At 37.3% G+C, this 16,648-nt stretch overlaps 1 protein-coding gene across 4 annotated transcripts in view; it reads left to right on the top strand.

The window, feature by feature from the left end:
- Window positions 1-363: 363 nt before the first annotated feature.
- gulp1b (GULP PTB domain containing engulfment adaptor 1b) overlaps window positions 364-16,648 on the top strand; it is a 43,151-nt gene continuing 26,866 nt past the window's right edge. For all 4 annotated transcript variants that reach the window (XM_026258704.1, XM_026258713.1, XM_026258720.1 and 1 more), the window contains exon 1: window positions 364-485. In XM_026258704.1, coding sequence (XP_026114489.1) covers window positions 431-485 — 55 coding nt within the window. In that variant the 5' untranslated portion in view covers window positions 364-430. The remainder of the gene's footprint in view (window positions 486-16,648) is intronic.

Genomic DNA, 16,648 nt, shown 5'->3' with positions numbered 1-16,648 from the left:
GAAATATGGTAACAGTTAATAATAGCCTACTTCTTATTGTCTACATAGATCTTTGACCTTTGCTTCCTATCTTTGCTTCTTGCTGCTTCTCACTGTTTACATCATAACTGCTGCGTTTTTAAGATGTGTCAAAAAACCCAATTTGACTGAATGACTCCTCAGCTGTCCTTTTTTGTTTCCACAGAAGCAACATGACGTGCGCAAACGATGACAAAATTGAATGCGCTACATTCAACAGTTGATTTTATACAGTCTCTGTGATGGGTCTTTACGGTGCGCGGTCCCTTTAAGGCAGAGAGCACGTCGAACATTCCTATGAAAAAAGCGGCGTTTTAAATGCCCGGTTGACGTCATTAAACTTTTTAAGCGGCTGGAGTGCGCGCGGAGAGAAAGGCACACATGCGCGCGCTTTTCTAGCCACTCGCTGCAGATGCGACTGGACGGGCTAAGGTTTGCTGGGAATAACTACAAAATCAACGTTCCCTGTAAGAGAACTTCCGTTTCTTTAAATGTTGCTATTGTTATTGCGGTAAATATATGGTTAATGTCGTAACCTTTTATTATAGGAATGTTTCAACGATAAAAAGTAGTTTGAATCTGTTGCGTGATGTGGTATACACGTTACATTTATTCTGTAACTATACTGCTATTTTACTTGTGATATAACACAAAGGGAAACATTCACCGTTAAAACAGCTTGCCTTTTCTAATGTTTTTTTTTCTTTGCTAAAAGATTTTTATTTACAGTAGAATGTAAACTCGCTAACCTCGTGCATGCGCATGTATATTTGATCGCCGTGTTATAAAGTTAGGCTAGTTCTGTTCGGTTCACTCGGCTTGACAGTTCCGTGGTTTCAGCTGTGTTCTGCTGTGCATTATCCACATGCAGTCACCCAGAGCTCAGCCACCGACCCCAGCAGTGACAGACAGAATGATGTTCATAATGAAATTGCTGACTCCGTGTCGCTCGCCGTTTGCTGCCCTTGACAGAGGAAAACTAGAGAACAGCACAATGACATTCTGACAGTCTCCGGCAAGCTGCTGTTGTTGTGCTTTAATAACTGAGTCTGCCAGACTCTTTCCACAGACAGTAAATCCATTTGCCTGATTTTAGTCAAATGTGAACTTGCTCAATAGAAATGCACCTTTATGCCTTTCATATGATTTCATTTTCAAATGAAATTTCATGATTAAACCAGCTATGCCAACATTAAAGAATATTGTAGTTAATGTAAAATTAACGTATACAAATTTAAAAACCAACTTATATATAAAGAGGTGTTTTGAAAATGCAAATAAGGCAAGTTGCTCCTTTCAGTACAACAAAAGCATTCAAGTGGCTCCCAATCCCCGTAAAGCACAATAAAAGCAGTTAATATAGTTCATGTGCAAAATTACAATCCTTCTGAAGCCATACAGTAAATGTGTATGCAGAACAGATGGCTAGTTCTAATTTCCAGAAATCTATCCCTGCTATCTCTCAAATCTATCCCTGCTACATCTCTCAAATCACTTCACACCTCCTTATTTTTTAACCTTAAGATCAGTCAAGAGACATATTATTGACATTAACCATTTGACATTAATCTCGGCTTCAGAGAGAGGCATGCTGCCACTAGCTACTGAAGTTGCATTTCAAGCACATGATATGTTTATTTTATATCATGGATTATTTCTTATTTAAACTTATTTTATGTGCCATCAAAACTCCATCTGGGGAACATTCAGAGTATTTACAACATAAAAAGGTTAAACCTATAGGGAAGACTTTTAGTGAATAACCTCACCCTTTTCCCCTCAGAAATCTATAAGATGTAATGGCTTCGGAACAGATGGAATGCATGCAACTACTTTTATGGTACTTTTCTGAGTTTGATAGCTACAGGTCATAGTTGTGCGTCATTTGCAGTTTGTAAAATGTTTGTTGTTTTACTGAAAATAGAAAATCATTTGGGTTTTAAACACCAATAAGGCTGAATAAATTTAACTGTTCCTTTAATTAGCTAAAATCGTTCGTGAGGATGAATATATTTTTCTCATAATTCTTGAACAGCCATGTGTCATTTACTTAGGCAAGACATTTAAATAAGGCTTTGAATGCATTTTAATGGAATGATTACCAGGACAAGGGGAAATTATTTTTAAATAACACCAATCAGCAGGTTTCATTCAATCAAACTGTAATTAAAACGTCACAAATCCCATGATCTTCAGATTACTCCAGTGACTCACATTTCTTGAACATTATTCCAGTTAAGTAAAAAGCATGAGCCCTGCCAGAATCACATGCTGCAATGTCTGTTTCTGCAAAAACTGATGCTGTAATGTAATGACAACATGATCCACACCAAATATTTTGATAACATTACCATGTTTGGCAGGACTTAAAATCTACTCATGATCATTGTTGTCAATAATGAATTGGACTTGCTTGATTTGATGATTTGACAGAATAAAATAGTATTATCCTGGACTTGAGGGGTCTGGTTCCTGTGCCGGTCTTGGGTTCTGTTTTTGTCTGAGTCATGTGGGATTGGGCTTTGCCATGGGGTTTGGACTCTAAAGGGGTTATAGTTTGGAAGACAGGTGTGATGGCCTCCACATGATGGTTTCTCAGTGATAACTTGAAGGCATTTGTCTTGGGAGAATTGAAATGAACACTGGCTTCTGATTACTTTCTGATGTTACAGGCCAAAAGGAAGCAAATCACATACTTTTTTGCATATTCTAGTATAATTAGGAGCATCTTCAGTAAAATTTATTTTAGTAGGATATAGTCAACAAATAAGATACAGGAATAATTTGTGAGTGAGTGACATGACATTCAGCCAAGTATGGTGACCCATGCTCAGAATTCATGCTCTGCACTTAACCCATCCAAAGTGCACTGCACACACATACAGCAGTGAACACACACACACACACACACACACACACACAGTGAACAAACTTTGCCATCCCGAGATTCAAACCCACAACCCTAGGGTTAGGAGACAAACTCTCTAACCACTAGGCCGCAACTTCCCCAATTTGAGAAAGATGTTTCTATAAAAGAAAGGTTTTATGTTGATTTTCCCTACAAAACACACCATGGTGCTATTTAAACTTTGCAGTGTTTCCTGCACCTTTTTGAATATTTAGCACCACAGCAAAAAAAATTATTTTACCTGAGTTGTGAGTCTGACTCAATCTGATTTAATGTGATAAATGTGAATAATGCCAAGAAAACATTCTTCTTGTGTTCTCTTTACAAATTAACAAACTGATGATTCATAAGTTCTTTTAATGAATCAGTCAACTAGAAGAGTTATGTGTTTGAATTGTTTTGACAAATCTTTCACTAAATGAACTAAACTAAACCATTCACTGAAGTCAGTACCATTACAATCTAAGTTTATATGCAACCGAATAATAAGTTTATAGTCAGATTTATGGCTCAATCAAACTGAAAAGCCTTCATGTAAACACAGCAATTAACCGCATAACATGACATACAAGGCAGGAACTGTTCATTAAACCCTTATTATTTTTGCCTATTGTGTTTGGCAAAGCTACTGACTTAGATATTATAGTTCATCTTTAATCAGTGATGATGATTTATATGAGAGCTCAACAGCTAAACATTACCGTGACAGTAAATATTAGACAGCTTTTAACCCTGCTGGCACTTCATTCTGTTCTGATAAAGTACACTTCAAATGAGATGTAATTTGAATAGCAAATAAGATGCTATGTGTTTGTATAAAGATATCTGATCCTCAGAATTTATCCTAGTTTTGGGTTTGTTTTACTTTCACATTAGGTTCTTAGTGCACAGGGAAGTATTATTTATTGTTTGCCAGCAAGTTTTACCCTGAGCATATTAGCAACGTGTCCTTAGTTGCCCGATAGAAACCTCCTACCAAGGAATACTAATTTAGTATAAACTGAGTTTTATTTCCCTGGGAAGTACATCTTTTATCACCACATGTTTTGCAACTCGCATGCAAATTGAAAGCATGAAAATAATTCGAAAGATGGCACACAAATTCAATCTAAACAGATGCTTCTGACATTACGATCTGCAGAAGCATACAAATTATCGTACACATTTCAAACTCCTCTCTTGTTCTCCAGACATTGATTAGTAACTCAGAAAAATCTGTCTCTTAGCTGTAATTGCCAGCTACATTTTTGCATTCACAAACAGCATTCAACATAGGCATGATAGAAACGAAAATGTACAACACAAAGACTGAATGCTGAGAGGGTCCATAGGCCTCCCATTCAAAACATCCAGAGATAATCACTCAACATCTGATGCTTCATTTCCTGTCAGTGAATCAACATCGGACTGTGTGACTATGTGCTCTTTATTCCAAATTAGATTTTTGTTTTTTGAGCTTTAAATTGTATTTGACTGGAGCAGGTGCTGCATGAGTCTAATGGGTTGTCCATTTGATTTCACTGAAGCGTAGAAACCAATAGACTTCTGGTTTAACTGACAATGTGAATGTTGAGTGAAGCAACAGATTTCAAGCCCATGCCTGATAATTTAACATACAGATCCTTTGATCCCTCAGCATCGTGCTGTATCGATCTAAAATAAATGAGTAAACAAGTTATGACAGATTTTTCATTATCATTTGCCTGTTTAATGCCATTTTGTTATCAGGAATGTTAGTATTGATTCATCAGGGTAGTGCAGTGTGACTCATTTACCCCCCACAGTCATTAAAACAATAAAAGAAACCAAGCATGTGTGATTGTCAATATGAATGTGAATATAATTATATGTGTGAAGTGTGGTGGTGGGCAAAATTGTAGAAAAATCTATAAATGGAAATGCAAAAATAATGCTTTAAAATAGATTTCCAGAACACTTCCTTGTCTGTCATTGGCCAGACTAGCAAATAGTCCTGCCCCAAACTAGACAATGTTGCTATGTTGGGCTTGTTGACCTACAAATACCCTACTTATATTGAAGCTGGAATGGGAGAAAGTATTTTAACAGAGAGAGAAAAAACTACCCTTTTTTAAGCTTTAAAAGAGAAATCTATCTCAAATTATTCTGAATTGTTTTGACTCCTTGACTATACTCATAAAATCACCCTTGAACTTTAAAAGTCTTAAGAGGTTTTTTGAAACTACATAGAATATGCAAAAGTGTGTACTTTTTGCAGACAGCATCTTTGTTTCCTTTTTGACGTCACTTTTACTCCTTATCAACAGCATCATAGCATCCATCTACTGTGGAATTTTGTTGATTTACTTTCACTGATGTTGTTCCAAATTTGTATGACTTTCTTATGATCTTTCTTCTATGGCACACTAAAGGAGGAGTACACAGTAGGACTACATAGTTGTCAGAAAAGTAATCCACATGACTTGTGCATCGTATTCTAAGCCTTCTCAAGCTAAACAATAGATTAGTCTGAGGAATGTCTTGTGTCATGTGCCTGATCATAATGTTGCAAGTTTGAATAAAAAGAGTTACAGAAGAATGGAAGATTAACTACAGAGTATGAAATATTTTTTTTTTACTCAACAAGGCAATTTGGCTACAATTTTTTTACGATACAAACATTGCAAAGCAACTTTACAGAAAATTAAGTTTCTACAATATTTAGTAGTATCTTATCAGTGGTGACTGTCAGTTTATGTGCATATGACAAAAATGTATTGAAAAATCAATTAAAAATGTAATCAAACAGATACTAGTATTATTACAGATAACACTATTAACAGCAATTATTATATAATGCAATTTCACTTATAGCTAAATTTGGTAGTTCTGTAATCTGTTTGTTGTATGCCTTATTGAGGTAGCCTGCTGTATACTGTATTGACGGCCAGTGATTCTCATTGAAAGCAATGTGTTTACAGGTTCCATGATTTCAACGCCATCATTAAGTTTCCAAAAACTTTTTTTCTCTTTATTTAAAACATTTTCCTGATAAGTTGACTTAGAATAGTTCGCAAGAGCTGATTATAAACACAGTGAAGCTGTAAAAGCAGACTAGTGAGTAGATTCATTTATCTGAAAGTCTTTTTCAAGACAAGTAAAAGGTACATTTCAATTACTAGTTTAATTACTTTTATGAAAAAGTAATTTGGATGTGATTCACACATCTGAATGAGAGGATAGAGACAGATTTCACTACATACCATCGTGTCTAAAGGGGTCATCAGATACCCATTTTCCTCAAGTTGAGTTGATTTATTAAGGTCTTAATGAAAAGTCCATTCTTTCAAAAATGAAAAGTAATGTTAAAGGGTTACTCCACCCCAAAATAAAAATTTTGTCATTAATCAGTTACCCTGATTTCGTTCCAAACCCGTAAAAGCTCAGTTTGTCTTCAGAACACAATTTAAGATATTTTGGATGAAAACCTGGAGGCTTGAGACTGTCCCATAGACTGCCGAGTAAATAACAGTGTCAAGGTCCATAAAAGGTATGAAAAGTCGTCGTCAGAATCTGGGTTATATGAAGCGATGTGAACACTTTTTGTAAGCGAAGAACATAAAAATAATGACTTTGTTCAATAATTCTATTGTAAACTGTCTTTTCTGTGTCACTTCATAATCACATTGCTTCTTATGCTCTTCTACAAAAAGTGTTTCCGTCGCTACATCCAAAATATCTCAAATTGTGTTCCGATGATGAACAGAGCTATTATGGGTTTGGAACGACATTGGGGTAAGTGATTAATGACAAAATTTTCATTCTAGGGTGTTCAAACCACATGTGTTTGGGAGGAGCACGATCAGATAATCATCCAATTTGCCACAGGTGCATCTCGTTTAGCTAATCATATTAACTAGCACACAAGCATCTATATATCCAGTCTTCCTACCTCCTATCCCACAACAGTTTTTCGGCATCCCTCCTCCACCCCAACTCCTCACTTCTAATCTATTTATCCCAAATTACGGATAGGGGGAGCTATTTGGGTTCGGCTATGATCCGGCCAGACCCCTGCCCCAGGACAGCATGCCAAAATATGCCTACTATTCGCCTTCAGATTAGATATAAGGTTCAACTCGTTAATTTGCATCCGATGACGCCTTTGATTGTATGCATTTATTCTTCAGTAGGGTGTGTTATGCCCCACCATGAATTTTATTTTATTATTTTTTTTTTTTTTTGATCGGTAGATTTATAATATTGTGATTGTGTTCCAGAATTGTCTCCCGTTCTATCATAGGGCTATCATTATAGCACTATAATTCTGTCACAGACTATGTGAAAGTAAATTATTAAAGCCTGGTGCTCATGGTCACAACAAAATATACATGATTTATATACTGCTATTCTGTTCTGTTCTAATAAAGCATTTTGACACTCATGAACCCTCATGAAATTGTTGCATTGGCCTTCTGATGCCTAAATGTTACCTGAAAAAAAAAAACATTATTCCTCACTTGTGTTATTTACCTTAATCTTGAAGAAAACATTTATTTTGTCTTTGTGTGTTAATGGACTAATTTCCTCTGAATACATTTACAGAAATTTTTCTCCTCATTCAAAGCTTTGTTAATATAGCATTAGGATACTAGATTAAAAAGATATCAACATAGCAGCTCTAGGCATTGGGACTAAAATGGTCTTTTTGATGCTGGTGAATTAGACAGATAGTAAATAAGCTCTAAAAGCAGTAGGGAAAATGAAAACAAAAGTATTATAAGTAATATTTAACACACGCTAGACAAATCTTTTTTGTTTTTCAAATCTGATATTTATGTATTCACTGACTGCTCTGTCATTTTGTGAGTGAAATCTGATCTGTTTGTTCAGTCTATAACTAGTGTATGCACATAGGTTGCTAGTAAGAACAAAAAACGACAAGAAAATTTTTTCATACAACAACTGAGAGCTGTCAAGTGTGGAAAGATGAGGAACACTGGGAATTTGCGCCCTTGTGTATCATGATAGCTCACTGCATTGCTGAACTCGTGAGGTGCATGAAAGAACATAAGCAGGCAGTGTTTTACACATATTCATGTTTACACACTTACTCAATCATGACTCACTAGGGACTGGAAATCACATAGTTTGCTAAATAAGGAAAGAGTAAGCAAAAATAAGTGTATTTGGACTAGGGCTATCACAATTAATTGATAAAAAAAAAAACGATTGATAAAAAAATAATCATCGTCTTTGAATTAATCTTTTGAATGGATGATTCAATGACAAATACATTTTTAAAAGTCACTTTTTCGACAAAGAGTGGTGAAACAATGTAATCAACGAACTGTATTTGAAGCACACATTACTTTCCAAAGAAAGAAGTCTGAAAAGACTGTTTGTGAAGCTGTTTTTTTACCTAAACGTGATAACCGCTCTCTATGTGTCCATGCGACAGTGCGAACTAAGATATGAATGCTCTGGTATGACTTTGTCAAAGGTTTAGTAAACACAGACGAATAGTTGTCATTTAGAAATACGATTGTGTTGGTGTTTGAATCGAGATTCTGATACTTTAATGACTAATTGTGCAGCTCAAATTTTTTATATACATTTTTATTTTTATAGTAAGCATTACCTGATTATTTGACTTGGTTATCACAATAATTGTTGACTGTCCACTTATGGACAGTTCTAGGCAATATTGTGCAATGATTTGTTGTTGGTGTTGATTTACTGTTTGTACTACCAAAAACTAAATGGACTTGCATCAAGGCGCAGAGGCGCAGAGTTCTAAAAATAGTCCATCAAAAATGACCTTCCCTAAAGGAGGAAGTGTGAGAATTTACTGTCAAACTAAATCCAGGTCGGTGTAGATGCAGTATAAAGTTGTTCAAAGATCCACAATCTGACAAAGAGCTGCTAACATGATGAGTTTTTGAAAAATTAGAGGTGCTTTGGAGGAAAAGCTGTGTGAGATGAAAGACATATGGTATTGTTGGTTAAGAATGTATGCAGGAAGAGATTCAGGGAGTCCTTTAAGGTGTCCACCCTGAGACTTCCTGGGAGTGTCTCTCTGGGTGCAGTCCAAATAACATTGTGCACTTTGCCAGGAAAGTCTATTTTGCTCTTGGAGACGCCCATAGCCTCCTTCAGAATGCACTCATTACACTATTTCCTCTCTAGGAGAAAACAGGAAGCATAGCTCTGGGGATAAAGAGAAGTGAAATGAGGCTTAGATTAGCAAAACGAAAATCCCTCTCACAGCATTTTGGGTCTCGTGACAGATATTTTTACGTTGCTGTTGTTGAGGAAATTGTCACATGTCTTTACTGGGTCAATTTTTCTTTTGAGTACAGTAGGGTATTACTCATGTTTGCTTGATTGGTTCAATTCCAAATGCTTTGTTTAGAGGATCTACTGTGCAGCTGCTCTCCATTTAACAATTGAACATATTGTATTTGTTCCATAAGGGGAAACCATGCCAGCTACTTAACTTAATCTGCGTTATTGCCCCCAGATGTCACAAATGATAAAATATGGATGGAGGAATTATTACATAAAGTTTGTTGTAAAGCAAATCAAATTTGACATCTCAAGGTTATCACCTGTGGTGAGATGGAGCACCACAATATTAACTGATGGATTTGCTGAGTGTGTGTGTGTGTTGTCTGGCTAAAACAAAATGTTTGTGTGAAGAGTTTATTAAAATTGCTACTCTGTTTTCACCAATGCTTTTGAAGTGTTTGGCCAAATTGACCTTGAAATTAAGTATTTATAGGCCAAACCTTAGATTTGATGATTGACGCTCTCCACATTCAACCCTTATATGCTTTTTCTGGCCAAGAATCATCCACTCTGTCAGGAAGAGCCCATCTGACCAGCTTGCAAAGCATCAGAAAACATAATTCAGTTTAGGGGCTGGTACATCTGAAATCAATCATGCTACTATTATAGATAGAGTGAAAAAACTCACACAGTGCCAAAGCAGTCCCAGTCCAAAAAATCTGTACAGAAAATGATGGAAATGAGAAAGTATTTCTATTCAAAAGTTTTTAAAATTGTTTGTAGTATATTTTCACAAGGACAGATTGTTCCTCTTTTTTTACTCTGAACATTTTTATAGGTCATTGTCCCTAGTTTGCCTGAATAGCACTCATTATAATGGCCTCTTGTAAACCTTAAAGGAATAGTTCTTCTAAAATTTTTATTCTTTATTTATTCACTTCTGGTCATTCCAAATTATTTTATTTCTTTTGTGGAACATATAACATGCTTTGTTAATACTTAAAAAAACAACCTTACCAGCTTCCTTTAAAATAAAATTGTGTTCTGCAGAAAAAAAAGAATGGCTTTGGAATAACATGAATAATTAAGGAAAAGTTAAATGTTTGGATAAACTATACTTTTAAAAACCTTGCACACCATGAAACCTTGATCTTTTTTTATATATGTATCGGATTAGTCAGTTAATAGAAGGTGGACTGTTGGCAAGGCCCATTTAAGGTTAACTCAGACCTTTACTCTTCTGTCTTATAGAAGTCTGTAGGTTTGCAGGCAGTATGGTCTAAGAGAGTCTACCACTATGTTTTAACTGTTTAAGTTCAAAGCAATTCAAATAAGAGTTATGAGGTGCAATGTGTTCAACTTCTGTGTTGAATTCATTAATAATGCATTGTTTAGGATTTGTAATGAAATGTATAGCTGTTTTCATACATTTCTAATTTTCAGATGCAGGAGTTTGCCTGTCAGTGTATGAGATTGAGATGTAAATCCCGAACCAGTGCAGCAAGTTGCACCTCTTTTGGGAATTCCCCTGTTCCATTCATATTTCTCTGTAGTAGTTTGTGTTCCCATTATATGAGTAATCAATATTCAGACAGAGTGTTATCTTATTATGCTTTGAGGGAAAGAAGCAGGGAGGGAAAGAATGCTGTGAGCTGAACAGTAAATGTGAAATGAGAAAACGGGAAAAAAACAAATAATATCACACCGAGTGCACAGTCAATGTGATATTATGGGGAAAATGTGGAGATAAAGAACCAGCTGTGCAGTGCATCCATCATACAATAGACTATTATGAAAATTTAATGGTTGCCTTTAGATGGCAGGTGAAATGATCTGCATAATGTGCACTTTTCCGTTCTGAGTTATGTCCTTCTGTCTGGATTTTTTATTTCTTGGAATATTTGAAGGCAAACAAGTTTCCTAACCATAATTAAAGATTATATATGTATAAATGATCAGATGCATGGCCATGACCAAATATGTTTTCTATACAACTAGTACATTATTTGTTATAATGACACATACTGTAGTAACGTTAAGACATTTAACAATACATTTTTATTTTACATTTCTTCCTTAGTGCTGTTAAATGTATAGTTAAAAGTATATTAAACAGACCTGCCATTCTTAAAGAGATAAGAGTTAACCCAAAAATTACAAATTAATTCTGTCATGGTTATCCATATTCACTTACTCATATTCCAAACTTGATTTTATTTCTTTTGCAGAACATATATAAGAAGATATTTTGAGAAATGTCACTTTATCCATATAATGGAAGTGAACGGTAAACAAAACTGTTTGCTAACCAACATCTTCTTTTGCGTCCTGGGATCACCTGTTTGAACCTAGAGTTACCAGTTCACATGTTTAACTACACACATTTTTTTGCTGCCATTACAATATAATATAAAACATTACAATATACCAGTCAACAGTTTTATAACAGTAAGATTTTTTATGTTTTTAAAGAAGTCTCTTCTACTCACCAAGCCTGCATTTATTTGATCCAGAATACAGCAAAAGCAGTATTATTGTGAAATATTTTTACTATTTAAAATAACTATTTTCTATTTGAATATATTTTAAAATGTAATTTATTCCTGTGATCCAAGCTGTATTTTCAGCATCATTACTCCAGTCTTCAGTGTCTCATCCTTCAGAATTCATTCTTATATGCTGATTTGCTGATTATCAACAATCAAAAATGATCAAAAGTAATAATAAAGACGTCATTTTACAAAAGATTTCTATTTCATATAAATGCTGTTGTTTTGAACTTTGTATTCATCAAAGAAACCTGAAAAAAAATCTACTCCGCTGTTTTCACATTATCATAAGAAGTGTATTTTAATTTTTTATTTTTTTTGAGCAGCAAATCAGTATATCAGAATTATTTCTGAAGGATTGTGTGAATGGAATAATGATGTTAAAAATTCAGCATTGAAATCTCAATAAATTATATTTTGAAATATATTAAAAAAAAAAAAATTAAATAAGATAGTAAAAATATTTTAAAAATTATTTTTTGCTGTACTTTGGATCAAATAAATGCAGGCTTGGTGAACATAAGAGACTAATTTAAAAAACATTAATAAGCTTACTGTTCAAAAACTTTTGAACGGTAGTGTATAGGCAACTTGAATTTTTCTATAATTTCAAGCTTTGAATTGGCTTAGAAATCTATAACTGCTGGACAATAACAAATAATAATGATTTGTTTATATACTACAAACACTTTTTTATCACATAAATAGGCAGAATAGTTTCTATACTGTAATAGTACTGCATTGTTCATATACTTTATTTATCACCTGCTGGAGATGACTTGAAAAAACCATATTGGCGCAGTCATATGTTTAATGTGTTCGTGTTTCCAAAAGTGTCTGTTTTTCTGTGAAAACAACTGTTTTCATACAGCATAGCTGAACGATTTTGTCCATATTATGAGTTTCCTGTTATGAATTTCTGCGTGAGAGCGCCCTCCGGCTTTGAGTATAAAGAAACACACACACACACACACACACACACACACACACACTGCAGGAGAGTTTAGCGCTCAGTGATGTTCATCTCGCCTTCTGGGTCTGAATAGAATATCATTTCATGCACAGACGGTCCTGTCTCTTTGAGTTTGAATCTATATTTATTCACACCAGCTCTTGAAAACCTCTATGTGAACACACTTTACCGAAAAAGTGCAGGGGATGAATTTCCGTTATATTAAAAGTGTGGGGGGGGGCACATCCCCCGCGTAAACTACACCCCTGGCATATTTGCAGATACAAAAGCACATTTTAGTCAGTACATTCCAGTGCTTGCTTCCATTATGTAACCACTGGTGTATTTAGTCAATATGAGTTAGATATATTGTATCCCTCACTTTTTATTCACCCCAATGAATTGAACAACCCACAGTGTGACTTTACAGGTGTTTTGTATTACCTGTGCAGGGAAGAGGGGTCTTATCTATCCTGTACCAGACCTGCTCTAGAGAGAAAGAGTCATAAATATATCACCGCCCTCTGTTTAGCTGGTCCATTCACCATTGCCTATCAAGACTCCCCAGTTAGTTTAATCAAAGAATTTTATTGTCCGTATTGATAATCTAAAGTATATGTGGTACACTGTTTGTGAAGTGCATGTGTTTTTTTCACACAGAAGCTTGGTTGTTGGGTTTGGTTTTTGTTGACTGCACAGCTTTCTTGTCTTCCCTCCGGGTCTTCCCTGAATTGGGGCCAAAGAGGATCTGGTTTTGATTCTGGAAGACATTCTAATTCACTGATGACATACTTACCCCACAAACAAATGCTTGCATTGGGTATATCAAGTCAAGTCAAGTCTGCTTTATTGTCAATTCTTCCACATACAGCACATACAGAGAATTGAAACTGCGTTACTCACAGACCCTTGGTGCATATAGATAACACTAATAGTAGAGCATTAATACAGATAGATACAGATTAAATATAAAATACAATTATACAAATAAGGGCATCTAGAAAAACTATAAAATAAAATAAAATCCAGTTAAATAAAGGAGCAAAGGGCACATGGCAGATCAAGTGCAAACCAGTGAAGTAAACAAACAGTGCAGATAAAATGATTGTAGTGCAAAAGAGCTTATTCGGACTGATTTAAAATAACCAAAAGCTCAGGGAGCAGTTCTTTATTAAACTGACTGAAGAGGTTGTTGAAAGCAGAACAATGCTGCACAAAGTGACTGGTGCAGGTCAGAGTTTGTTAGTAGGAGGGGGAGTGGAAGGACCTTGGGATGTGGTAATTGTGGGGGGGGGTTCAGTGGTGACTGGGGCAAAAGAGAGGAGGGGAGTCATGGTCAGGAGGGAGTTCGGGTTCCTGACATCCTGATGAATGAAGCTGTCCTTCAGTCTGCTGGTTTTGGCCTGGAGTCTCCGCAGTCTTCTCCCTGATGGCAGCAGGCTGAAGAAGCTGTGTGACAGGTAAGTGGGATCACCTGTGATGCAGAGGGCTTTATGGGGGAGGCGTGTTCCATAAATGTCCTGGAGGGAGGGGAGAGAGACACCAACAATTTTCTCAGCTGCTCTCACTATGCGTTGAAGTGACTTGCAGCAGGACACTTTGCAGGCGCCATACCACACACTGATGCAGCTAGTCAGGATGATCTCAATGGTGCCTCTGTAGAAGGTGCACATGATGGGGCCAGGGTTCTAGCTCTTCTCAGTTTGTGGAAGAAGTAGAGATGCTGCTGTGCTTTCTTGGCCAGTTCTGCGGTGTTGTCAGTACAGGAGAGGTCCTCTGTGATGTGCACTCCCAGGAACTTGGTGATGCTCACTATCTCCACAGTCGGACTGTTGATAGTCAGAGGAACATGTTGTGTATGCACTCTCCTGAAGTCAACAACAATCTTCTTCATCTTCTCCACATTCAGTGAGAATTGTTGTCACACTGCACCCCCCGGCCAGGCGGCTCACCTCGCTCCTGTAGTTTGACTCATCTCTGTTGCTAACGAGACCCACTACAATTGTGTCAGCTGCAAACTTAATGAAGAGGTTGGAGTTTTGTGACAGTGTGCAGTCGTGGGTCAGCAGAGTGAAGAGGAGGGGGCTCAGCACACATCCTTGGGGGGGCCCAGTGTTCAGTGTGATGGTGCTGGATGTGTTACTGCTGACCCGTACTGAGGTATTCCAGTCAGAAAGTCTAACAGCCAGTAGCACAGCGAAGTGTTGAGCCACAGCTGGACCAGTTTGTGAATGAGCTGTTAAGGGATGATTGTGTTGAATGCTGAACTGAAGTCTATGAACAGCATTCTGACGTATGAGTCTTTTCCCTAGATGTGTGAGTGCTGAGTGGACGGCATTTGCGATAGCATCATCGGACGAGTGGTTGGACTGATATGCAAACTGGAAGGTGTCCGGGGAGAGGGGAGCAGACTTGATATAGTGCATGACTAGCAGCTCAAAGCATTTCATGAGAATAGGAGTGATTGCAATTGGACGGTAGTCATTGAAGCAGGATGGAGATGGCTTCTTTGGAACTGGAATTATGGTGGTAGCTTTGAAGTATGTGGGGACAACAGCCTGACTTAGTGAGATGTTGAAAATTTCTGTGAAGACATCAATGGGTTCCACTGCACAGTCTCTCTGTACATGCCCAGGGATGTTGTCAGGACCCTGAGCTTTGCGTGCATTGATCCTACTGAGGGATCTCCTCATGCTGTCCAGGGACAGTGTCATCATCTTGTCGTTGGGAGGAGGTAGAGTCTTCTCTGCAGTAATGCTGTTTTGTTTCTCAAAGTGAGCGAAGAAGGTGTTCAGCTCATTCAGCATGGAGATGGTGCTGTCACAGGTCCATGATGGGGGCTTGTAGTCTGTAATGGTCTGTATCCCCTGCCACAGGCTTTGAGTGTCTCTGCTGTTGCTGAATGGATTGGCTATCCTCCTGGAGTACTGTCTCTTAGCCTTTCTGATGCCGTGGGATAGGTTGGACCTAGCAGTCCTCAGGCCCACCTCATCTCCAGCTCTGAAGGCAGTGTTCAGATTTTTAAGCTCCTCTCTGTGTCTCAAAGTCCAAAGTGTTGTTACACCATGTTGGAAAGTCAATGTGTTGGTGTATTTTTGGGAAAACTCCTCCAGGGGTGAGCAGTTTTTGCAGACAACAACAGCATCTAGGCACCATGCATCACTGATGTAAACACAAACCACAAATCCAGTTTATTGTCCAAAGAGCATACGTTAGCCAGTGCGATGGTGGGGATAGCTAGCTTGTGTGGGTTAGCCGTTAGCCTAGCCCGGATACCTCCACGCTTACCCCTCTTCTGCTTCCTCTCACGCTGATTGTGGTGCCTCTGCTGCGAGATGCAGTAGTGGGGGTCAGTGATGGTGTAGGCCTCTAGAGCAGACCGAGATCCCACAGCTCTTTCACGTGCTTGGAGTTTAACTCTAAAAATGTGGTTCTGTAAAAACAGGTAGACACGATGAAGAGGTACAAAAACACTGCAATACACAAGTCAAAAAATACAAAAACACTGTTCTGACGGGAGAGAGAATCCGCTGCGTGTGGACGAGGTGATCTTGGACTTAAAATCTTGGATTTATATCTGCATTAGGCTGCACTAAAGCAGAGGCTTTATTCTATAAAAAAAATACACTGTGGCTTTTGATGTGAGCTGCGAAGCGCTTGAGCTGGTTTGGTTCATTTTCATTATGTCCTCTCCCCTGCTTTATCTGTGCCGAACTTGTTTATGTGTGTGTGCTTGTGCATTAGACAGCCCTTCATGTGGCTGGCAAGTGCTGTGGTCTCTATTTGGCATTGACTTCACAGTCTGCCTTTATTTCTTACCCAGCGATGCACCTTTTATGTGGACAAAAATGCATTGGTTGGACAGAATATCTTGCACACTATTTAAGTAATGATGTCCGCTTTGAATTAAGTGAATTATACAGTAACCCTCATTAAGTTCAAAATCAAATCCGCATCGTTCATGAAAACATG

This window comes from Carassius auratus, chromosome 6 (genome assembly GCF_003368295.1).
Source record: "Carassius auratus strain Wakin chromosome 6, ASM336829v1, whole genome shotgun sequence".
Classification (NCBI taxonomy): Eukaryota; Metazoa; Chordata; class Actinopteri; order Cypriniformes; family Cyprinidae; genus Carassius; species Carassius auratus.
The sequence above is the reverse complement of the archived record's forward strand: the minus strand, read 5'-3'. Positions and strand labels throughout refer to the sequence as shown.